The sequence below is a fragment of the Podarcis pityusensis genome, assembly GCF_964106645.2.
Source record: "Podarcis pityusensis genome assembly, chromosome: 14".
Taxonomy (NCBI): Eukaryota; Metazoa; Chordata; class Lepidosauria; order Squamata; family Lacertidae; genus Podarcis; species Podarcis pityusensis.
Genome location: NC_138039.1, coordinates 47,922,446 through 47,948,377, shown reverse-complemented (window position 1 = coordinate 47,948,377; position 25,932 = coordinate 47,922,446). Strand labels below are relative to the sequence as shown.

Sequence of the window (25,932 nt, the reverse complement as noted above, 5' to 3'; positions counted from 1 at the left end):
AACATAGAGCTATGGGCTCCCCAAAGAAGGGCACTCTGATGCAAAGGTGAAGCTGCCCTGACAGTCCCTGGACTTTCTGCCCATGCGAACAATTTTGCTTCTCCCTGAGAAAGCAGAGCAATGCGCAGCGCACAGCACTGGTGCAACAACAGGGTGGATGGGGACCTACCTTGACATCCAAATCCAGCCTCCTTTGTGTGCACCACAGAGAAGGACCACTCACATTGGTGCTACCCACTATTCCTAGGTAAGCCCACTGGGTCCAACTCAGAGCCAGTGTGGTGTAATGGTTAGAGCCCTGGGCTACGACCTGGGAAATGCGGGTTCAAATCCTGACTCAGCCATGAAGCTGAGTGACCTTGAGCCAGTCACCATTTCTCAGCCTAACCTACCTCACAGGGTTGTTGTGGGGACAAAACAGGGAGGGCAAGAACCATGTACATCACCTTGAACTCCTTGGAGGAAAAGGTGGTATATAAATTAAACAAATGAATAAGCAAACAAGGAGCCACTTTGCCAAGGGACCCCCTCAGGCTGAAGCTGACCCTCTTAAACTAGGCCTGAAACAGAATTGTCCATTCGGTTTTGCGTTTGTCTTCACCAGCAGATTTCACTCATTTTCCATCCAGGTTCTGAATGCGTTGCAAGAGCTAAACTCAGGGGATCTCACGGAGCAACATCTCAAGGACCCCACGTAGGCCCAGCCCTAGTCCTAATGGTCAAAGGGAGGGGCTTCCCATGAAGTGTAGGAGGGTTCAGTTATGACTGAGGCTGAAGTTCATCTCAAAAGGATTTATTGAAGCATCAGGAACAACCTAAGAAGGGCAAAGCAACTATATTTCTGGAGGCCTGGGCCACACCCACTCTCAACGTGATTGGCTGTCTAAGCCCCCCTAGCAGCGAATCGTAACTCAGAGCTTAAGAGCCAGTGCCAGTAGCCCAAACCCTAATGCTACGTGATTGGATAGCGTGTATCGAATCAGAACGCAGGGGCTCAGGATCCTTAGTCCAGACTTGAGCTCAGGTGAACATAGATCACTGAAGACATAACATCACCCCTCCCCCGTTTCACCGCACAGCATCCCTTTTCATCTTCAACGCTGAGTACCAATTAGCAGAAGGATTTCCTGTATTAATATCATACTTAACATAAGGCAGGATCACATGTGAATGGACCTTTGGATCATGTTTTTACTTCAATGGAGTTCAGCCTAAATCTGAAACTAACATTTGAACCTGATGGTGCTCAGCTAACCATTGATATCTACATAAAACAAAGAACAGACATAAAAAGTGTGTGTAACAGTTACAAAGCACAGCTTGCCAGCTTAACAGTGCGTCAACACACTTATGGAGCTTGACATGGTCTGAAGCTTCATTATTCTCTGGAGTTTACATGCTGAAAAAGGACAGAAATCCAAATACACAGCAGAATCCCTGCCAAGTTACTAGATCTTATAGAGTGAGGAGGAATTCAGACTGTCACTCTTTTGCAGGATGGAGGCACACTCCAGAACTTTAGATCTGCCCAATTAAAGTAGATTAAATTGCTCTGTCACCCTAGCATGAAAAATCCACTTTTAAAAAAAGAAATGGACTTTGTAGTTTGAAAGTGACAGGAAAATGTATGGAAACATGAAGAGATATTTAAGGGGAAGGCATGCAAACATCCTGCAAGTAAATCAGGATGAATGCAGGATGAACACTCATTGCCATCTAACTGCCCTGTAAACAAATCAGAACAATAAAGACTGGAAGCAAACCAGAGTGGGTCAAACTCAAGCGTCAGGGTTGCCCAGAGGAGCCCTAATCTTTTTTCTTCACACAACAAGGTGAGGGATGTGGATAAACACAAGAAAGTTGAAGCGAGAGACAACCTTGTTTTCCTTGTGTACTTTACCTGTGAGTTCCCTGCTGCTCTGGACTTTAGAGTCTGGATTTTCTCAAATACCAAGTTGACTTTCCTCTTCGTTGCATCATCATTTTCGCTGCTTCTGAAATATGAACAAACATCAGCCAGCAAGGCAATGGCTGAGATGTCTCACAGTCACCTGAAAGCCCCCAATTCCTACAGTGACCATCTTATGAAAAGTTACAGATAGGTAGCCGTGTTGGTCTGCCATAGTCAAAACAAAAAAATTCCTTCCAGTAGCACCTTAAAGACCAACTAAGTTAGTTCTTGGTATGAGCTTTCGTGTGCAAGCACACTTCTTCAGATATCTGAAGAAGTGTGCTTGCACACGAAAGCTCATACCAAGAACTAACTTAGTTGGTCTTTAAGGTGCTACTGGAAGGAATTTTTTTGTTTCATCTTATGAAAAGACACTCAGCCACAGATGTTAGTAGGTTAAGATCAGAGTGGAATTTTACCTCCTGGTAGTAAATCAGAGATGCCTAGCTAGACCTCAAGGTTGCTTTAAGGACTGAAAATCAGGGTAGGGTGCATAATGTATTAATTGGAGATAGCCACCATATCAGTCCCAAATATCAAATATTCATCTGCTCAAGTCCTCAACGTAATGCCATTTCCAGAAGCTACAAGTTTGTGCAAGCCCACTAACCCTTCCTTGAGATAGTTGTAGAGAATCTGCTTAGCTGTTTCCTCGTTGCTTTGCTGTGCAAGTTCCTGTTGGCCCTTCAGCAGATCAGGAGTGACCTGGAAAGACAAAGCCAGGTATCAGTCATATCCCTTGCAAGGAAAGCCTTTGGCTTCAGACAGAACAGCCTCTGTGCCACAAGCAGGGTGAGCTCAAAACAGTGCTATAGGATGGTCTGAGAGGTGTGCGGCAGGAATATTTGCAAAGTTGCAGAAAAGAGGATTTGCAAATGACTGCCAAAGTCAGGAGGGGAAATGGACTTCTGTGTCCGGAGAGCTCTGTTTATTTGATACTTTGCCTTCAAAAAGGTAATGGCTCAAAATCCAAAAATGTGAATTATTCTTAAATATGTCCTAACTTGCCATCACCACCCTGCACTACCTCCCCAGAGCATGGAAGCTGCTTAGCTGAACTCCCCCTTTCTGTCTGTCTAAGTTTTCCACTCAACAACCTCACCCCCGAATGGCTGAGGCCACAAGGTGCAGGGATAACCAGCTCTTTCATACATATGTCCAAAATTGCATTTCTGTAGCACAGCATCCTGTCACTGGCTCAGGTCAACAGATCACACTCTGGCAAACATACCTGAGCAGCTGAAGCAGAAGCAAATGTTTTCACAGGCAGTTTCGGAGTCGCAATACGGTTTGGTAACAAGAGAGTGGAAGTCACCATTTTATTTTCACTTTTCTTGGTCTGGCCTGGAAGTGTGGATGATTTATAAGCCACACTCTCGCTGACTATTTTACTTTGCTTGTGATATTGCAAAGAGTTGAAATACTTGCTGGGAGAATCTCTTGCTGCTGCTGTTGCTGCTGCCTGGAGTTTGCCCACAGACCGAGGAGAAACTTGATCCCCAAAAGACACTGACTTCTGATCTGGAGAGAACACCTTCTGAAGGCAAACTTTAGAAGGCTGTAGTAAATGCTTGGACGACGTTGCCGAACTTTGACTAAATTCATCTGAACAACTGGAATTCACCTTGAGTCCACAGGGAAGGGCACTGTCGACGCTCCTTGACCGCTTACGGTCGTCTGGGTGAATCCTGCTCCTGATTCCCAGCCTGCCTCTTCTCTGAGGACCCATCTTCCGGTCAAACTTTTCAATGAGCTGATCAACTGCAGGAATTGAACCAGTGTCAATATCGCGACCAGTCCCAGGCAAAAATGGGATATACCTTCTGTTTTCATGCCTGTTTACATTGTCAGCATAGATGGCATACTCTTGGTCGTCAAGGAAGAACTTGTACAGGGAAGCAACAGAAGTTGGGGTAGTTGATGATGATGACGACCGCCGTGAGCCATTCAGGACTGATCCTGCTGAATCTTGCCTGCGGAAAGGAAGGAGATCAGGTCTGCATTTCCTTGTTTCCTGATAGGTGGGTGGACTTATAGCAGATGGAGATCCATCACTAGAAGAACGTGATCCATGCATTCCATTGGGAGTGTCAACAACACTGGGGCATTCCAATTCCTGCTTGCTTTGGTCTGCCCCTACTGCAGGCATGGTCAAATTCACAGTTTTTGGTTTGGGTTTGGCCAGTTCTACACACTGGAGGGTCATTTTATCTAATGAAGCAACCTTCAATGGTGAGCTCCAAGGCTTGCTGTCTGGTTTCTCTTCATCTGCAAGAGATTTGGATTTACTGGATGGGGGAGCCTCAAAGCCTTCCAAATTCAGGATGTTCTTTTCAGGATCATAGGGCTGCAGAAGCTCAGGATGCCTCTGGAAGTTCAACAGACTGGGCGACTGGGCGAACCCAGCCTTGAAATGCAAGGTGCTGCTCTCTCCCTCATCCACACTGGCCTGCAGGCTTTTAAACTTATTTGGCAATGTGCTGTAAGTTCCCAAACACTGTCTTTCTTCTCCAGTTTTCTTCCCCAGTTCAGGAGCAGAACTGGAGTCCAGCACTGACCTATCAAGTGTCTCGGTTGCAACCTGTGGGCTGTTTGTAGGTGCCACATGACTGTCAGGCAAACATCCCTCTGCATTGTTGAGCACAATGTATGGATGCCCATCAATCCCTTGGACCCGGATGCTGACTCCGTAGGACCCATCCTTTGCATTCAGTGCACTCTTTGCCTTTGGAGGCACATTGCTTGCAAGCTTGAAGTGGATCCCACAGTCCTGCTGCTGCTGTTGCTGCTGTTGCTGCTGCTGCTGCTCCATGTGTCTGAAGCTGCCCACATAAGACTCCATTGTTCGCATGGGTTTAAGCACTGCAAAGAGGAAAGAAACAGATACGTGAGTAGAGGAAACGAGCCACTTTCATCTTCATCATACCATCATTTTCTTCACTGACATATGGGGCTGATCCAAGACAATTGGGCAACTGCAGAGGAAAATCAAGAATGCATCCACCACATACAGTGGTTAAAAGGGAGTTCAGTCCTTGAACAGAAATGGGCTGGAGTGGGAAGTGAGAAGAACAAGGCTGGCCGATCTCCTCAAGCAGGGAGTTCCAAAGGGCAACACGACGATTGCCCAACCTTCATTGGCCTGAGTGCTGCCTTCACCCTTGGCTAAACCTCCAAGGGCTGGATGCTGGCAGTGGATATAACCACCCCACAGCCTCTCTCACAAACTATTAAAGGCACACACAGCTTCCTCATCTCAGGAATTCTAATGCATACTTTGTGATCCATGCATGTCAGCTGAGTGGTGGACCCCTTCTCTGCTCAGCAAATAATCAATCCGAGGACCCAGGAGGGAGCAATTTTCATTCTGCATTATCAGGGCCCTCGCCTTTGCCTGTGATGCCATTACTACTACTACTACTACTACTACTACTACTACTACAACATTATTCTTTGCCAGTGCTGCCAAAATTAATAGAGTCTTGGTGGGCCAGAATAAATGGGTGCTGGATCAGGTTTCCAAACTGTGGGTTAGCCACTCCTGGACAATACCGTGAGTGCAAAGGCCACTGGCCTAACCTGAGAAGGGCCTCCCCAGGTGGACTCTCAGTCTGTGGAGGGAACATGTTGAGAGAGAAAGTCCCCTCAGATGCCCTAGGCCCAGATCCTCTTCCCAGCTTCCAAACGCCCCACTTCCTCCCCTCTTCATGAAGAAGCAAGCCCAAACCAAACCATACAGAGAGTCCACTCATGTTTCCAAGCTGAAAGCTCCTTCCCTAAGTCAGGTAATGCTGCCTTCACCAACTTAGCTTTAGCCCATCAACTTCACGTATGATGAAAAGGTTTAACCATTCACACATGCAAACCTGCTGCACTTCTTAAGTAATACAAGCCCAAAAGAAGGATCCCACTTCCTGCTGGATGTGCACTTACAGCCTTATTCCATTTTGCCATGAACGCATTCTAGAGCTCCATGAACAAAAGTTGGCTGTTCCGCTTCTTCTAGTTGGTGACCTCCTAACTCCACATCCCAAGTCAGACAGGAGCGTCAGCTGGCCATGAAAGTAAGGCTGTAGCAACTACGTGTGGCACAAAATAGGAAAAGGCCCTTCCTGTAGCCAATGTGCTTCTGTGGCACCATGCAGGCCTCACTTCTTGGCACTTGATCAAAGACCACCTTGGGGCAAGAGTGGCCAAAGGGCAACTCAACATTTTGCCCATATCAGGCTTCAGAAGGGTGAGGAACCAGGACACAGCTGCTGCTTGCCAACAGTCGTCACTGAGAAGACCATGTGGCCATGCTTAGAGCAGAACACGCCAAGCTACGGCATCAGGCCCTGTCCCAGCTGCAGAATGAAGAGCAGAAACTCAAAAATGCACAGGAAAACACAGGTGGACAACGAACAACTGCAGGAAATGACATTCGCTGCTCCCAGCCTCCATTTCTCAGTTCCCCAGAACTTCCCCACACTTCCAGCTTCCCTTTGTTTGTTCTGCACAATCACATCTCCCACAAGATCTCCAACTTCCAGGTATTATGAGAGAAGACAACACCGGAAACTGTGCCTCCAATCTAATCGCAGTCAGACAGATCCAGCACCCTTGGATAGCCACAAAATGTTCTGTCCATTTTGACAGATTTTGAAGCAAGATTGTAAAAAAGAAACAATGTATAATTTATATTGGCTGGGTATGGGGGGCTGACATCATAATACTATTAAAGCAACAGCCAGTAAGGCCAGAATAAAGAGAATTCTCAATTTCTAACATTTTAAAGCAACACCCATCCTGAACCTTCAGCATCTACCGGTAATTAATGCTACAGATCAAAGTGAGCTCTTCCTATGAAAGTCAATGCTATAGAGTAAGGTTGCAACTCAATTCACACTCACCTGAGCATAAGACTTAAGTAAACATGCCCACGTTGGGCAAAAGATTCCTGCATTGTTGGACTAGTTGACCCTCATGGTCCCTTCCAACCCTACAATTCTATGAGTCTGTGAATATGATTGTGTCATGAATCTGTTATTCTTTAAGGTGCTAGCAATGGCTTTTATTGCAATAGAAATAATCATCTTCTGGAATCTGGCCAGTGAGACACTATTGGTTTGGGAATCTGTTTGGGAGTCATTTTCCCCACCTCCAACCTTCTTTTATTACATGCAACAAAGGCACACAAGCAGTGGTATCTGTGTCAAATATCTTTTTAATGCCGGAAACTGAATTAGGAGCTTGAGCTTTTCATCCAATGGCTGTGGAATTTTCCTTTTTTAAAAACATGGCCTTCTGTTTTAATTTGCCCTTTTTATTCATCACACTAAATTTCAGTAATGTGTTAATTTAGGGGGGACATTTATTTATCACTGTTCAGTGTGCTGATGCATTTAAAATAGTTTGGCAAATAAAACAGAGGCATAACAATATCAATTTTGAGTGGTAAGTGCATAAAGTAGACAAATTATTGTGCACTGTGTTGTGTTGTAAATGTTGAGGGCATGCCTAATGCAGATTAATGTACAGTTCTTAAGTTATCTACGGCTGCAGTTTTATTGACATGGACCTCTTCCAATCAGATACAAATAGGCACAGCCACTTTGTATGGTCCCATCAAATAATAAAAAGATAGGAATAGTGGTTGGACTCAGTTCAATTTTACACTGGCTCACGTACTGTTTTCTTAACAATCACATCCTAAAGTGGGGAGGAAGAAGCTGTTTCACCAGGGACATTGTCAGGATCAAAGAATTTTTCCAAGCCCAAAGGCATCTGGTCCAAATAATGTATCACATTCCAGCTATTAATATAGCCAGTCTTGTCAGAAATGAAACAGAAACCATTAATCTCTTAGGAAGGTGCAGCAAATGTTCTTCGAATGCACAAAACCAATCTGTGCCTTGTTGAAGAAAAGAACTGCCTCTGCACAGGATTTTGCAACCAAACAAAACTTCTCTCTTCCTTGGAATTATTTTGACATTCCAGAAACCTGTCCACTTTGCAAAACAGATATATCATCCCTGGGACAGCAGCCAGGGGCAGACTTGGGTAGTCTTTCGTAACGGCTCCCTGTGCGAAGCCAACATTTGGTGCCCCCAAATAGATCTTTTCTATTATGGGTCTTCTTGATTTTGTGCCCCCCACAGCTTTGCACACTGTGGGGGGAGTGCCCGTACCACCCTAAATCTGGCATTGCAGCAACATGCCCCTGATCGGCAGGTGGCAGCTTATTCCTCATAAATTAGTTGGAACAAATTGCTTCCTCTACTGTCAAGTAATGCGCCTGAACACTTTGGAGGCCAATAATGCAACTCCCAGGATCTTCTGGCACTAAAAACTGTCAGCTGCAATTTAGGAAGTGGGGGGCAAGAAACACTTTTGATGTTCTCTGCCTAGCAGGACAACACATCCACTGTTTCATACTATGCCAAATTTGATGGGGGGGGGGGGAGAAGAAAAAACCCTTTCACCTGGAAAGTCTGAATTCAGGCCAAGGAAGTCACAGGCTGCCTTTCTGTAAGCTGATTGTATTTGATGCAACAGCTGGGTTTTGTAAATGTTTGAGAAGGTGGCACCCTCCGGCTGGTGAGAGGGGAGGGCAGAGCAATGGCCTGGAACCAGTTTTGCACCTTAAATATAAAGAGAGTAGAGAGTTCTGATGGAGCTGCCTAGAAAGCTTAGGGGCTCTGGGAATCTAACGCAGGCTTGGGGGCTCTGGGAATCCTATCTTTTTGCAAGCTCACTAGCTGTAAATAATACAAAGACACTTCAGTTTCCACTGTTCTCTCGGCGCCAAAGAAAACAAAACCCTGGACCTTCTCACCACTCAGGAAATGAGGGCTAACAATCCAAAACAGGTGGATGTAGCAAGATCTAAAGCAGGGCAGGGGGACCTTTTTCAGGCCACATTGGCAACCTTTTAGGAGTGACACGCAGTGGTGTGTGGGGCTAGAGGCAGAAGCGGGTGCAGCAACAATATTGCCCATTTCTTTACAGGAAAAGTCAGAGCGTTCCCACATGCGGATGGCCACATCCCTCCATCCAGGTAAGCACCAGGCACAATCACAGTGCGAAGACACATTCTTTTTTTTTTTTTTAAATAATATTTATTAAAATTTTCAGAAAAAAAAAAGAAAATACAGAAAGCAAGAATTTACATATTTTCATATATCCTTATTTTCATATATCCGCTTTCTGGGACTCCCCCCTTCCCCCACCCCTACCATATTCCTTTTTCATATTGTTGGCTCCACAAGCTCTCAATTCTAATTAAAAACTTAATTTGTTAAACCATTATTCGAATTTAAAATTTCTGCACTCCACATCAATACCCTTAATAAAACACAAAAAATTTCTTTCCCAAGGCCCACCCCATTTTCATTCCACAATTTCCCTTTTTTTAATAATAAAAACTCCCCACATAATAAAAGTATCAGAAATAAGAAATAAAGAGTATAATAGATAAGACAAAGCTAATTCAAAAAAAAGAAGTTAACAAGCCTTTGGATTATAGTTCTCCCCCCCTGTCCCCGGTTTAATTTCCCCCTGACCACCAAACCATGTTATCCGCCTGGGATTCTTACAATCCATAAATCACCTATTTCCCCCAACTCCTTGCTGGTTTTTTCTTTTCTTTTTTTTTTTTTTTTTTTTCCCTTTCATAAACATTTTTAGAACACTTAACTTCAGATCTGTAATAAAACTCCCCCCATTGTTCTTTCCAAATTGTAGTCCAGTTTTCTCTTGTTCCGCTGCTGAAACGTTCTAATTCAGAAGCTTAGTCACAGTGCGAAGACACATTCTATCCAGACAAAGGCACTTGAGGAGGACGCAGAGAAGCCCTACGCAGAGGTGTAGCAAGGAGCATAACTCTGAGGGCCAGACAGAGAAGTCTGGAGGGCCACATCCAAGGTTCATCGCCCTCTGATCAAACAACTGCATTTCTCCACATGAACCTCATTGGCAGTTAAGACTTCCCTCAGAGGTTTCTCCAGGTGCTTAGAGGTCTGCCAGGTGGGAAACTGGAGGCCTGCCATGACACTCCCTCCCTTGGTCTGTCCACCTGGCACCTTTTTGTTAAGGAGCTATACTAACATTCCCTACCTAATTTGGTACCTTCCAGATATTTTGGACTATGGCTCCCATCTACCCCAACCAGTGCAGTCCAAAACATCTGGAGGGCTCCAGGTTGGGGGAAGCTGCTCTGTACTGCTCTCTAAGCCATCCACTGGCATCCCATTGGCCCATAAGAGTATTCACTCTCTGTTATTGTGACTGGAGGTTTTGCCAGCTTCTGGTATATTTTACTGATTCTGCTGCTGCTCTTGCATTTTATTCATATTATGAGCAACAATATTTGGATATTTTAATATTTAGAATATGAATTATTCTTTTTTATTAACCATATTTGAAGGAAAGTGGATATAAATCCATAAATAAACTAAAAAGACTGATACTCTAAGGGAGGTGCAGAATATATTCTACTAGTTCTGGAGACACTTTGAATAACCAGTAACTGGCACTGACTTGCATTATGGCCAAAAGGTATCATTTTTTAATCCCCGAATCTAGCAAGGAAGTACTTCTCTGGCTCATCTTCCAAACAGAAAGAACCTCCTTTCTCCCCAGGTCAGTCCAGGCACTACATCAGTCAGGCCGATCCAAGCCAACCCAGCTACTACTTTGCTGGCTGGAAAACTGCAGGCCAGAAGGAACATCACACAGCGGTCGCACTGGGAGCACTGTTTGCTCCTGGAACTGCTTATATGTAGAAAAAACTTGCGCAAGATGGAACATTTAAGTAGCTCTTAAAAAAAAAAAAAAAAAAAATCTGTTTTATCAGCTGCTCGCTTGGGATCAGCTGTGTCAGAATCAGCATTCAAATCCAATTTTCTCAAGTACTGAAACCCAGCTGCGAATGTTTCAGAGGCCCTGTTGCAGGCAGCCAACATCTTAAAAAGAGGGAGGGAAGATGCAGTTACAGTTCTTTCCTTACATTTTTCTACCTGACTGAATGGATTTAGAAAAGGGGGGGGGGGAGGAATCCATTGCTGTCCCAAAAGCAAAGAACAAACATAGGCTGTTTGGGGGAAAAGAGCTTCTTAGGCAAAGTTTCAGCTGCTTCACGCGGTACTTCTGGGGAGAGGTATTTGGGGAAAGAACACCACAGAGGAGAATGGGGAACTGGATGGTGCAGAATGAGATCCCTTGGCCGGTCCATTTACAGTGGTGCCTCGCAAGACGAAATTAATCCGTTCCGCAAGTGTCTTCGTCTAGCGGTTTTTTCGTCTTGCGAAGCAACCCTATTAGCGGCTTAACGGATTAGCGCTATTAGCGGTTTAGCGGCTATTAAAGGCTTATCGGCTTAGCGGATTAGCTGCTAAAAGGCTATTAAAGGCTTAGCGGCTTAGATAAAGGGGGGGAAAAGCGGGGAAAAAATCTCAAGACTCGCAAGACATTTTCATCTTGCGAAGCAAGCCCATAGGGAAATTCGTCCTGCGAAGCAACTCAAAAACGGAAAACCCTTTCGTCTAGCGGGTTTTCCGTCTTGCGAGGCATTCATCTTGCGGGGCACCACTGTATGTGATTCACTGTCACAAATCATGGAGATGGCTGGAAGGGAAGGAGATGGGGTCAGTCCAAGAGGATTTGCCACTGCAGGCAGAATGCCCCACTGCCCCTGTCCTTGATGCCCCCCCCCGCCAGCAGATCCAGGCCCCCTCCTTTGCACTCATCCCTGCCATTGCAACTGGCCTACAGCTGTGTCCAGACTGCTGCCAGAAGGCAGCACTGAGGGTGCAGCAGCAGCAGCAGTGAGGGGAATGTTGCTGTGCCAGCAGCCTGGGTGAAGCCATGCTCCAAAGGAAACATCAGCTGCCCCAGATCTGCACCTGCCCTGCCTTTTTTCCTCTCCAGGGCTCAACTCTGCTGTACAACCTGAACCCGGGACTTGGTGGCCACCAAAGCAGGGCTGTAGCCACTGTTCCCCACCACCACCACAGCTCTGGCCGAAGGTGGGAACTGCAGCCTGGGACACCTCTTTCCGCTGAGAGGCTAGAGCAGGTCAGGGGGTGCTCCTCCTGAACCCCAGATAAGCTCCCAGGTTGGGCCTGTTGAACATGGGAGATTCTGTTACCAGAGACAACTTGACACATTCTGATCCCTCCTTCAGGCCATCATAAAAATGAAACAACTGGACAATTTGCAGCTCTTTTAATGGGGCTTCTGCAAGCGCTGCCTGAGGCAAGCAAACCACCTTGCCTTGAAGACTCCAGGTGTGTCCTGCCTTGGCCCATGCTGCCCAGACTCTGTCTCCACTTGCAGACTTCAACACAGCAGGAGTCATCGCCAAGCGCCAGGAGGCAGTTTTATTCTACATACAGTGGTACTTCGTGTTACATACGCTTCAGGTTACATACGCTTCAGGTTACAGACTCTGCTAACCCAGAAATATTACCTCAGGTTAAGAACTTTGCTTCAGGATGAGAACAGAAATTGTGCAGCGGCGGCGCGGCGGCAGCAGGAGGCCCCATTAGCTAAAGTGGTGCTTCAGGTTAAGAACAGACCTCCAGAACAAATTAAGTTCTTAACCCGAGGTACCACTGTACATTTCTTTTTTCTGGTCTGTAAAAGTACAAATATCTTGCTGCCACCTTCCAAATGGAAGGAAATGGAATTCTTTACAGTACTTCAAAAAGGCCACCAAAGCGACGTTCTAAGCCCATCGCCTGGCCATACCAGTTTCCTCACGGCCGCCTCTCCTCTGGCCCTTTATCCTTCCCTTTTAAAATAGGAAACACTTCAGAACAAGCGGTCTTTGGCAGGCAACTATGGGGAGGGGGGTGCAGGGGGTGCAGGGGGTGCTCTTATTCCAGGCCCAGCTGTTGGATGAGGGAGACAGAGAAACCAAGGAACTGAAGTGTCATATCAGATCACACAAACAGGAAAATGGACCACTAGGTTTGTAAGTACAGGCAGAATGAAGACACGAGCAGACGGCCAATTCATGCTCACTTCTCCAGCATCAAAGGGCAAAAAAAGAGAACCTGGCAAGATCCATTTGTATTTCTGCCAAAATGGCTCCCACAAAAGCCGCATAAGGGGCCCCTTCAGAAATGGAGACTGGCTATTAACAATTATTAATTGCTAGCATATGAAGTTGCTGCCCTATACTCAGAGCAACACTGTTTGTTCCATGGCAGATGTGCCTCTAAAGGGGGTGGGGGTGTCCCTCATGTAATGCAGCTATGAGGCTGTCATTTCAAATAGATGAGCAGGGGGCTAATAACTTCAGCGGTCTGATTTTCCAGTCAAAATTGCCTCTCCAAAATACTTTGCTACCACTTGGGGTGGGGAAAGATGGACAGGGAGGGCAGTTTTCATCAGAAAAATGGGCTGTGTGGAAAGGGTTAAGGACCCCTCCCCCTTTAATAGAGTCATAGCCACTTGTGGCTTCTTTTCCTTGAAAGAATCGTCCTCTTACCCGCTAGCTATGGATCTGAAGGGACCAAAACAATGATTGGAGGGTTTTGGATATAGTTTTCAAAGAGCTCCAAGGATCTGCACAGGACCCCATTCCTCACAGCCTCTCCTGCAAAGACAGAATGCCACACTTGGGACAGTTAACTATCCCTAAATATAGCAAGACTTCCTGTTTGGCAAGGTTTAATGACTTTCCTTCCAACTTACTAGAAGGAAGATACAGCAAAGCCCCAATGAACAACAGATGTTGCCCTTGTAGCAGCGCTGAGGTGTCTTCCAGGTTCTTTTCTACTGTTCTTCTATTAGGAAGACCTAACAGATCCCACTATACAGTCCCACCCTGGCCGATCTGCCAAGTCTATTAATGAGAGAGTTTAGCATTATATACCTGAGATTTACAGCTGTATCCATGCACTGGCATGCGAAGGGGGGCAGGGGAGCATACCTCCCAGGGCACCATTTGGGGAAAGGGTGCCAACGCGGCTGCCCCCCCCGGACACACGCTGCATGCCTCGCAACCGCAGCCACGCGCCATGCCCCCGTGGGCAACGTGCCACGCCCCCGCCTGTTTTCCGCTCCGGGGGCTGCAGCATGTTGCTCCACCACTGTATCCATGTATATTTTTATTAGTATTATTAATTGTTATACAGCATTTAAATGGAAAAATAAAGAGTTTCCTTAGAAGAAACTCATGGGCTTTGGGAGACCACGTGTCTTCTGTAGAATTTCCAGCTTGACTCTGGCCAGTGCTGAGCCTGAGGCAATTTATGTCAAATCCACCCTGTACCAGACCCCACAGAACCCTACAGAAAATTGCCACATCCTGTACTTGTTGCTGAGCCCTGCCCAGGTTCCTCCCACACAGAGGCTTGCACTGCACTCCCAGGAATGTGATCTGTTCTCTCTACAAATGAACTTCAATCACATTCTGATATTTCGCAACTTATGCAAGCAGGTCTTTCCAGGCAGCAGGTCAGACTGGAGAGGCAGCCGGCACCACACTCAAGCTTCTCCAGAGCAATCCCGAAATGACTGTAAAGTCCAACCCATCCCCTAAAGGGAACCTAAATGCAAAACAAGAAATGCACTATCAGCTCTGTGGCCAATGATCAAAGAGTTCCATGCTGAAGACATCCACTTCAGCACTGCCTAAATTGTTTGAATTTTCCTGGACTCCCTGGCTGCAGCCTCAAGTAGCTCCCACCCAAAGAAGCTTCTGCTGCTGTTTTCACTCTGGTCATCAGCTCTTGCAGAAGGGGCAGAGCTGAGCAGTAGAGTATCTGCTTTGCATGCAAAAGGTCTCAAGTTCAACCCCTGACATGGCATTCCTGGGCAGAACCGGGGAAAAAAATCCTGCCTGCAACCCTAGGGAGCCACTCCCAGCTTGTTAGCTTAGGCAGCACTGAACTATCTGGGCCAGTGGTCTGACTCAGTGTCAGGCTGCTTCCTATACTTCTACCTGGGTGGTCCCCTGAGCCTGCCTGTCTTCAGCCCTTGCCTCCTTCTGTGACATGAACTGGCAGGACATAGAGGAAGGGGAACAGGATCCTGGCAAGAGCTGTAGCCACGACTGGTACACACCAAGGCAAGAAGATGGGGAATGGGGAGCTTGGGGACTTAGGAGGTACACACAGGATATGGCGTGGGGGCAGCTGACAGTTCACAGGAGCCAGGAGAGGGGGAACATATCAGCAAAACCAGAGACAGCCCCGTCTCCACAGACATGGCGGGCTCTGAGGCGCTGAAAACAGCGGGAAGGGCGCTCTAGGAAACTGAGGCAGGCAAGGGAACACAACCCAGCTCACTAGTTGACCGGGTGGGGATCACAGGGATCAGTAGGTCTGGGAGAAAGTTTGTGGTCACACAGCTAGATTAGGTGAGGATCACATGCCTTGTAGAGTGCAGAGACACAGTTGCTCAGCTAGAGCAAACCCAGATGTGTCAAAATTGGAAGGATAAAAGGGAAGCAAGGCAGAGAATCTGTGTCTGCTCAGGTTTCCACGTTGATGGACCACGGCTTGGCTGCTTCAGAAGCTCCACTGGACTGTGACTTCGGGACTGACCACAGGTTTTCTGACCGCAAGTTTTCTGACCCTGGATCTGCTGCAGAGGCGAGAGCCTGGCCTAACTGTTTGACTTTGGACTTGGCCTGGTCTTTGACCTCTTGGACTGTCTGACTACTCTCTACCATTTCCCTTGGGAACTGTGTACACCAATGGGACTTACCTCCATGTACGTTGGGGTTCAGGACATTCTGCTTCTAAGTTCCTTTCCCCCTCAAACCTGTTGTCTAGCCCAGTTCAAGCAATCTGGTTCACCCTTTGTACATGCTCCCCATCCTTGCACTGCCCCGTCCTGTCATGCTGTGTTAAGTCAGGAAGTCTTTAATTAACCATAGATTCCCATTGAACCTAAACCTAGAGACAGGTTGCCATGTCTGGAAGAAGCCAGGGTCTTTGAATTTTGTCAGGTAGCAGGTTTTAAGTTGAATAAGACGAAAACTAAGGTTTTAGAGAAGAATCTAACAGAGATTGAGGGGATCGGCTGGTGGAAGGGATCCAGGTCGGAGCGAAACAATATAAACTTAAAGCGTTTGCAGATGACCTAGTTCTGACATTACAGGAGCCGGAATCTAGTACGAAAAGAGTATTACAATTGATTCAAAACTTTGGTCGAGTGGCGGGATTTAAATTAAATAAACAAAAAACCAAGGTATTGGGGAAAAATTTGACAGATACTGAGTCGGAACGGTTTCAGAGGGAGACAGAGTTAACGGTGGTCAAGAAAGTGAAATACCTAGGGGTAAACATAACAGCAAAAAATCTGAGTTTATTTAAAGATAACTATGAAAAATGCTGGTTAGAAATTAAGAGAGACTTGGATAGTTGGTCAAGATTAAAACTTTCTTTGTTAGGCCGAATAGCTGCCATCAAGATGAATGTATTGCCAAAAATGTTATTTTTGTTTCAGACACTACAGATTGTAGACAAGACAGAGTGTTTCCGGAAGTGGCAGAAAGATATTTCCAAATTTGTCTGGCAGGGCAAAAAGCCCAGAATTAAGTTCAAGATATTAACGGATGCGAAAGAAAGAGGGGGCTTTGCCCTGCCAGACCTAAAGCTGTACTACGAAGCGGCAGCTTTCTGCTGGCTAAAAGATTGGCTACTTCTTGAAGATACGGATGTATTAGATTTAGAAGGTTTTAATAATGCATTTGGATGGCATGCATATTTATGGTATGACAAGGTTAAGACAAACAAGGCCTTTAAGAACCATATTGTCAGGAAAGCAGTATTTAATGTCTGGATAAGATACAAAGACTTATTGGAGAATAAAACTCCGAGGTGGCTGTCACCCCTAGAGGCTAAGGCCCGAAAAAGAGCCAATATGGAGGCCAATTGGCCAAAATATTGGGAGATATTAGAAAGAGATGGTAACAATTGGAAATTGCAGAGTTTAGAGAAAATGAAAGATAAAGTGCGAGACTGGTTACACTATGCTCAGATTAAAGAAGTTTTTAAAAATGACAAAAAGTTAGGATTCCAGGTGGAGAAGTCAAAGTTGGAAACTGAACTGTTAGAACCTAAGACTAAAGTACTTTCAAAGATGTATAATTTGTTGCTGAAATGGAACACACAAGACGAAATGGTCAAATCGGCAATGATAAAATGGGCACAGGATATTGGGCATAATATTATGTTTGAAGATTGGGAAAGGTTATGGACCTCTGGGCTGAACTTCACTGCATGTAATGCTTTGAAGGAAAATGTAATGAAAATGATATATAGATGGTACATGACCCCAGTCAAATTGGCCAAAATATACCATTCGTCTGACAATAAATGTTGGAAATGTAAGGAAAATGAAGGAACTTTTTTTCACCTCTGGTGGACTTGCCCGAGAGTGAAGGCCTTTTGGGAGATGATATATAATGAGTTAAAAAAGGTGTTTAGGTACACCTTTACTAAGAAACCAGAGGCCTTCCTCTTGGGCATTGTCGGCCAGAGTGTGTTAAAGAAGGACAGAACATTTTTCATGTATGCAACAACGGCAGCAAGGATACTGATTGCTAAGAACTGGAAAACTCAAAATCTACCTACGCTGGAAGAATGGCAGATGCAGCTGATGGACTATATGCAATTAGCTGAGATGACCGGCAGAATTCGAGACTTGGGAGAAGAGAGGATGGAAGAAGACTGGAAGAAATTCAAGACTTATCTGCAAAAGTATTGTAATTTGGCTGAATGTTGATTGGGATGTCAGAGTAGAAGTAATTGTCTACCACTAAATTAGACTTAAGTTTAAACTATACGCTAATGATCAAATCCAAGATTATGAACAAAATGATAATTTGTTTGGAAATAATTCTTTAACGATGCAAGTGTGTGCGGGAGGCGTGGGGGAGTCCAAAGTAACGATGAAAAGATGTCAAATAATCAATGTTATTTGTTTAAATATGTTTATGTATTGAAAAACTTGAATAAATATATATTAAAAAAAAAAAAGAGATTGAGAGAGATAAGTTTCAGAAGGAGACAGGACTGACACTGGCTAAGAAAGTGAAATATTTAGGGGTTAACATGACTGCTAAGAATGTGAATTTATTTAAGGATAACTATGAAAAATGTTGGACTGAAGTGAAAAAAGATTTAGAAATATGGTCAAATTTGAAGCTATCGTTGTTAGGCCGAATTGCTGTGATAAAAATGAATGTATTGCCAAGAATGCTGTTTTTGTTTCAAACACTGCAAATTTTGGACAAAATGGACTGTTTCAAGAAGTGGCAGAGAGATATCTCCAGATTTGTCTGGCAGGGCAAGAAGCCTTGTATAAAATTTAAGATATTAACTGATGCTAAAGAAAGAGGTGGATTTTCCCTGCCAGACTTAAAACTTTATTATGAATCAGCCACTTTTTGTTGGCTGAGAGAATGGATGCTTCTTGAAAACACGGATATTTTGGATTTGGAAGGTTTCAATAATGTATTTGGTTGGCATGCATATTTGTGGTATGATAAGGTTAAAGCACACAAAGCGTTCAAAAACCATATTGTAAGAAAAGCACTGTTTAATGTCTGGATAAGATATAAGGATTTGTTAGAAAATAAAACCCCAAGATGGTTGTCACCAATGGAAGCAAAGGCTCAGAAAAAACTCAATATGGAGGCCAAATGGCCGAAGTATTGGGAAATTTTGGAACAAGAGGGTGACAGATTAAAACTGCAGAGCTTTGAAAAATTAAAAAACAGAGTACGAGATTGGCTCCATTATTATCAAATAATGGAGGCATATAACTTGGATAAAAAACTAGGCTTCCAGGTGGAAAAATCAAAGTTGGAAACAGAATTGTTAGACCCTAAAGTTAAGAATTTGTCAAGAATGTATAAGTTGCTGTTGAAATGGAATACTCAAGATGAAATGGTGAAATCTGCTATGATTAAATGGGCACAAGATGTTGGACATAATATTATGATGGCCGACTGGGAACAGTTATGGACCACTGGTATGAAGTTTATGGCATGTAATGCCTTAAAAGAGAATTTAATGAAAATGATTTATAGGTGGTACATAACACCAGTCAAGCTTGCAAAAATCTACCATCTGCCCGATAACAAATGTTGGAAATGTAATGAAACTGAAGGTACATTTTTTCACCTTTGGTGGACATGCCCAAAGATTAAGGCATTCTGGGAGATGATCTATAATGAAATGAAAAAGTTATTTAAATATACCTTCTTGAAGAAACCAGAGGCCTTTCTCCTGGGCATGGTCGGCCAATTGGTGCCAAAGAAGGATAGAACTTTCTTTATGTATGCTACAACAGCAGCAAGAATACTCATCGCAAAGTATTGGAAGACACAAGATCTACCCACCAGGGAAGAATGGCAGATGAAGCTGATGGACTACATGGAACTGGCGGAAATGACTGGCAGAATCCGAGACCAGGGAGAAGAGTCGGTGGAAGAAGATTGGAAAAAATTCAAAGTATACTTACAGAAATATTGTAAAATTAATGAGTGTTAGAAGGATGCTGGAATGAAGCTATATGGTTTTAGTAGAAATGCAACAAAGAATTAAGTAAAAGCTGATTGATAACGGGTTAAAATGAAAAAAATTAAGGTTAGACCGTTAAGATAAATTATAGGAAAAAAAATTGAGAAAGATGGGAAGAATTTGCTGAAATAGTGAATTGAACTAGAATACAAAAAAAAGGGAGGTGTGAGGAGGTCGATGAAACAAGTAAAGGAAAGGTAAAGATATGGAATATTGGATGTGTGTTTTAGTTTTTTTCTTTGTTTCTTTTTGCTGTATTGTTGTATTGCTTTTCTATGTTTTTTTTTCTTTTTTATTGTTGTCTTTTTTCTTTTTTCTGTAATTTTTAAACTTTTAATAAATATCATTTAAAAAAAAAAAGGAAGAAGCCAGGGTCTTAAACTAACTTCAAACCATGGACTGAGGTCTTGGCTTGGTCTGAGTCTAATATAGTTTTCCAGTTTGGAATGAGCAGGAAATGATGCTTAACTAAAGACTTCCAGGCTTAATCACAGCACACTGAGGAGGGAAGAGACTGTATGTGCAGGCACAAAGCTCGTTCATTGTTTGAGTTTACTAAGTTAACTCGTTCATTGTTTGAGTTTACTAAGTTACTAAGTGGTCTCTTTCTGGCCCATCTCATCTGCTTCCTTTTCCCCAGGTAGCCAGGCTGATTTCTCTAGTCCAGCCTCCATTGTGGTAAAGCTCCCCCAGAATTTCAAAAAAATGCAAACATGGCTGGACTCGAAACAAAATCAAAAAACCCAATTCTAGTGAATATAGAGGAACTGTATTTTTAATTACACCAATCATTGGGTTGGAAACAACCTTGCCAGTTCACCAACATACAATTTCCACAGTATTCTTATAATGGTTATTTATATTGAATCCTGATATAATTACTACGTTGGTTTACAGCAGGGGTGGCCAACTCCCAAGAGACTGCAATCTACTCACAGAGTTTAAAACTGGCAGTGATCTACCCCATTTTCGGGGGTTCAGGTCAAGGCTGTTGAGCTTTTCTTAGGAAGGAAAGCCCTATTTGGGGGGTTCAGGTCAAAGTTGAGCTTTTTTTAGGGGAGCCAAAGTTGTTGAGCTTCTTTGCGGGGGGAGCCAGTGATCTACCAGTGATCTACCACAGACGTCCAGTTATCTACCGGTAGATCACGATCTACCTGTTGGACATGCCTGGTATACAAGAAAACTTCACCACCGCCTCACAATCCTAGATCTCACAGCCTCCAAAAAGCAAAGGAACATTTTCTTCCTGCAGTTTAGAATTGATTCACTGTGCCACAGGATGTAAGGATGGCTACAAGCTTAGATTGAGTGTTGTTCTTGGTTGTTTGTTTGTTTGTTTAGAAAAAGGAGTAGACCAATTAACACCGGAGAAGAGGTCCACCAATGGCTACTAGATTCTTGGGTACTAAATCTTAGCAGGTTAGTTGTAAATTTGGAATTCAGAAGTTCATCATGACAGCCCCATAGGAAAATCCAAAAATGAATTGCTGATCAGTTACTGTACCCCACCAAAGAGGAGCAGTATGCAACACAGTACCCAGTTTACTGGAATCAGCTTGACTATCCATAGTTTCCTTGAGTCAGTTTGTCCTTACTTCATAGATTCAACTTTCTAAAACACATTCGGCTTTAGCAACTCCAGCCAGCTGAAATACAACCTCTAGCTCTGAATCAGAAATGCAAGCAATCTTGCAAAGAAGGGTTACCATTTTTAATGGCTAGCATGAAGTAGGAACTTCTTCTTGCTAGCCACTTCAATGGTAACACTTCAAAGAAAAGGAGGGAAATATCTCTGCTTATTTTCCTTATTGTCTTTCCTCTATGCTAATATGGCACAGACACAGTAAAACCCGAAAGCTTCAGTATCAGCTAATTCACTTGCCACAGCTGCACCTGCTCTGAAAAAGGTCCCAGAATTGCACAAACCCACATTCAACTCCATTACTGAATCTCAAGAGGCTAGCAATGTCTGTTTGAAGTCGCTGCTCTCAAGAGAGTAGACACAATTCGCTATCCCTCCAAACTGAACCTGAACAGGTCCCATTCAGACCCAGCAGAAGGAAATGTCTTTACAGAAATGCCCATCATGAGTCTCACACTTGGAAAGTCGGGTATGAGCCATTTTGGCACTGGATTCCAGATCCTGAGAACAGGAGAGGCAGATTAGGGAACACTGGCAGTAGAACCAAGTACAAGAACCATCGATCTTCCTCCAGGAAAAAAATGAACAAGCTCAACAAACTACCCAAATGAGAATATCAGGTCCAAAAGAGCAATGCTCCTTTCACAAAAGAGGTCCGATTGCCATGTTAGAGGCCAGGGCTCCCTTCCTGACTCTGCTGCGAAGCCACACGATGCAGCCCATGGACCTTGTACCTGTAACCATCCTTGTCTCTCCTCCAGGAAAACAGAGAGCCTTTGAGCCACAAAATCTAAAGCAGCACACCATCACCTGCTGCAGAGAATATTCCTTTAGGTTAATGGGCTACGAGAAGCTTCATTAAGGAGTGTTAACCCATCTCCCAACATTTAGCATTCAGCAAATGAAAGGCTAGGCTAAGGAAAGACAGCAGGCAGGTAGATATTAATTCATACATTATCACTTCTTAAATATTAACATTCCATTGTGGAATGCCTTCCCAGGGGAGACACGCCTGACACCCGGGTTACTCAGTTTCTGGCACCAGTTTAAGCTTCTCATTTGCCTAAACATTTTGGTGATGGCTTTAATTAGACTGCAAATGGCTGGTTTGGGGGCTGAAAGGGTTTGATCTGCTGTTTTGCTGCCTATAGTATTGCTTTTTACACTGTGTCTTTTAGATGGTTTTTATCATTACCCACATGAGAATAAGTGTCCAAAATAACATTTTTTAAAGAGCAGGCAATTCATTTTTATAAGAAGCCAGCAGTGAGTCTGCCGTATCACCAGCCCAGTCCAGTCCAGACTGGCTGCCAGGAACTATTCAAGGGGCAGCGTCCTTCCCAGTCCTGGTCCTGGAGCGCCTGCTGGCTAAGGTGCAGCTGGTTGTTTCAATAATAATAATCACAATGATGTTATTTATACCCCCCCATCTGGCTGGGTTTCCCCAGCCACTCAAATCAAAGCTCCCTCCTTTGAGCTGCCTCTTCCAATCCTCCTTTCTGAACCCTAAGCTCTTCCTTCATGGCCTGCCTTTCTCTAACTCAGGGGTAGTCAACCTTTTTATACCTACCGCCCACTAATGCATCTTTCTTAATGCTAAAATTTCCTTACTGCCCACCAGTGCTCGATGGAAGGAGAATTCAGCTTGTGCTGTAGAACCCCCTACCGCCCACCTAGAATCCTGAAACGCCCACTAGTGGGCGGTAGGGACCAGGTTGACAACCCCTGCTCTAACTAATGGCACAGACTCTTCTGTTTCACATTTTAGCAATTTTTATCTGGCCCATAAAATAAAAATAAAAAACAATAAAAACAATAAAAAACAAGAACAATATTTTTGTCATTTTGAGGAGCTAGCCTGGATGTCATCTGAGGAGGCTCTTATAGGTCCTTAGATGTAAGACAAGGGTCTGCAGAAAAGCTGGTGGCTAAAGTGAAAACCTGGTGGTGTTGTGGTCTAAACCCTGAGCCTCTTGGGCTTGCCAATCAGAAGGTCGGCGGTTTGAATCACCGCAATGGGGTGAGCTCTCGTTGCTCGGTCCCAGCTCCTGCCAACCTAGCAGTTCAAAAGCACGCCAAAGAGTGCAAGTAGATAAACAGGTACCACTCCGGCGGGAAGGTAAACGGCGTTTCCGTGAGCTGCTCTGGTTTCGGTGTTCCGTTGCACCAGAAGCGGCTTAGTCATGCTGGCCATATGACTCGGAAAAACTGTCTGCAGACAAACGCCGGCTCCCTCGTCCTGTAAAGCGAGAGGAGCACTGCAACCCCAGAGTCGTCCGCGACTGGACTTAACTGTCAGGGGTTCTTTACCTTTATCTTTAAAGTGACCAAAATGGTTTCATTTTGAATAGCCCTGGTCTTGTCTATTAACTATCTCCTTTGTTATGTAAACTAGGGGCAAGTGTTGCTACAGAAATGAAACAGCGGGAGACACTTCCTGATCTGCAGCATGACTTTCTTTCTCTAGACTCCCCATCTGCATCCTCCTTCAGGTAAACATGTGAGGCTAGATAAGAGATGGGGAACTGAGCCTTGCTGGTGGGCTGGATCTTTTATCTCCCCCACCCCATCCCAGTGGGCCAAATGTCACAGGCGGCCAGGGCAGCACATCTGTCAATCACATCAGGTGACCCACAAAGTTTGAAATTAGGCAAAGGCACAAGGGCTACCTAGTCAGCTTGTCAAGGGCTGCGCAGGGACCTTTGCAGGTCTAGCCAATCAGCTAATCAGAGAGGCCCACAATCCCCCTTTAGGTCCAGTTGCATCTTGATCCACTTTGTACGAGAAGATTGCATGTGTCTTTCTCAAATAGTCTGATCTGTTTCCAGGTATGGAGTCTCTGTTTTGCCAGTCTAAGCCTGCTGGCTGGAACTGATGAGAAAGGTAAAGGGATCCCTGACCGTTAGGTCCAGTCGTGGACAACTTTGTGGGTTGCGGTGCTCATCTCACTCTATAGGCCAAGGGAGCCGGCATTTGTCCACAGACAGCTTCCAGGTCATGTGGCCAGCATGACTAAGCCGCTTCTGGCGAACCAGAGCAGCACACAGAAATGCCGTTTACCTTCCCGCCAGAGCAATACCTATTTATCTACTTGCATTTTGACGTGCTTTCGAACTGCTAGGTTGGCAGGAGCAGGGACCGAGCAACGGGAGCTCACCCCATCACAGGGATTTGAACTGCCGACCTTCTGATCAGCAAGCCCTAGGCTCTGTGGTTTAGACCACAGCACCACCGGAGTCCCTGGAACTGATGAGAGCTGTAGTCCAAAACTTCTGGAGGGCTTCAGGTTGGGAAAAAGCTGGTCTAAAAGGTAAAATTAACAGGTAAGGCCCCGTTTCCTCTTTTTCCTCCTCGGTGTTTTCTTGCCCCATTGATGCAGAGCCCCAAACTAGACTATGGTAGAAACATGTGATTCACTTTTTGGAGTTCTTTCTTGAACATCAAAGCAGCCTTTGTGGAAACAATGGCAAAGCAACGATGGTTGAGCTACCACTGAGAGCCAGGAGCCTTCGGTGCTCTAAATGCAGTTTGCGCTTTCAAGCACAATAGCTGGTTTGTGTCCAAATATCTGATAACAACCAGCCCTTTTCTCCACAGGAGGCTCTGGCTTGTTTTACTAAGTTTTCCTCCAGCCGAGACTCCAGAAAACCTTGTGTCTCCGTAAGGCGGGACTCCCAACAAGATAATTACTGCTCTGTTTCAATACGGAAGGCATCCCAGATGGATTTCTGATGCAACAGCATTTAAAAGGCAAAAATGCTTTAAAATGCAGTTAAAACATAAGACGCTAGGATGCTCCACTTGCTTAGGACCCAGCTCCATGGCTGGGGGGTGGGAAGGGGCCACAGCCTTCAATCACCCCCGTCTCAGATGTGGTCCCCCATCCAAAGATGCCACTTGGAAGCAGTTCCCACCCTGCCATGGACTGTATGAACTGGGCCCCATTCATGTGCTCCTCATGGGAGCCAGGATTCTGTTTGTGTGGTGCATAACCAGTGCAAGCTGGCATCATCTCATGCAAGGCGGGTGCCCCATAGGGAGGCCTCCTAGGCAGTGGCCTCATTTGCACAATTACATACACTCAACTCATTCACTTGCTACTCTACCATCCCTATCAAAACCCAATTATAAACAGGGGTGCTTCTCTCCCTCCCAACCCCAGCCGCTTTCTGTGTCATGTATGCCTTCCTTATTGGATGCTTTTGCCGCCCTCCCAGCATTATTACAGTCCTTGCTTCCTTAATTATCATTCCATTCTCTGGGAAACTGGCCTCCGACCAGAGTCTCCTTTTTAACTCATTCCTCCGGGCAGTCAGATGTTTAAATATGCAGCCAAGGCTGCGTTAAGCACAAAGAGACCCAAGCAAAAATGACATCACCCGGGGGGCTCAGGCCTGCGGAAGCCGCTGCTGCATCCAGCCCCAGTAGAACTGCTTCCCCACCCCTGAAACTCCCAGTGTACTCTTGGGGGCCAACCCTGAAGAAGAATCCCTTGGAAGCAACACTCTTCCCCTGCCAATGAAAAACCTGCAAGGGAAAGAGAGTTGCAGCTGAACCCTGGACGGCGGCTGCCAGTCAGCATCACCAACCCTACGTTGGATGGACCAATGGTCTGGCAGTGCCTAAGGCTGTTGCTTCCTCTGTGGGCTGGGGGTTGTGTATGGTCTGCCTGGGTGAGTTCATGTGTGCTTTAGGTGTGGTGAGTGGGTTTGTGTGTGCGCCTGCAAATGGCATGCAACCCTCAGAACACGGCCAACCTTCAATGCAGGCTTTGGGCCAGAGAAGGTTAGTCACACCCAGACTTGACCCTG

At 45.1% G+C, this 25,932-nt stretch overlaps 1 protein-coding gene and 1 long non-coding RNA gene across 11 annotated transcripts in view; one reads left to right on the top strand and one right to left on the bottom strand.

Annotated features, from left to right (window-relative positions):
* The window catches only part of CGNL1 (cingulin like 1), a 101,075-nt gene that overhangs the window by 45,054 nt on the left and 30,089 nt on the right, over positions 1 to 25,932 (bottom strand). For 9 of the 10 annotated variants that reach the window (XM_080980675.1, XM_080980681.1, XM_080980679.1 and 6 more), the window contains 3 exons: positions 3,183 to 4,813; positions 2,562 to 2,656; positions 1,901 to 1,994 (listed from right to left, as the gene is read on the bottom strand). In XM_080980675.1, the coding sequence (XP_080836801.1) occupies positions 1,901 to 1,994; positions 2,562 to 2,656; positions 3,183 to 4,802 (1,809 nt within the window). In that variant the 5' untranslated portion in view covers positions 4,803 to 4,813. The remainder of the gene's footprint in view (positions 1 to 1,900; positions 1,995 to 2,561; positions 2,657 to 3,182; positions 4,814 to 25,932) is intronic. The other variant, XM_080980674.1, reaches the window with a different exon arrangement.
* On the top strand, positions 15,291 to 24,048 carry LOC308463222. Its single transcript, XR_013979516.1, has 3 exons — positions 15,291 to 15,658; positions 20,821 to 20,898; positions 23,950 to 24,048. It is a non-coding gene; the product is annotated as an uncharacterized lncRNA (long non-coding RNA).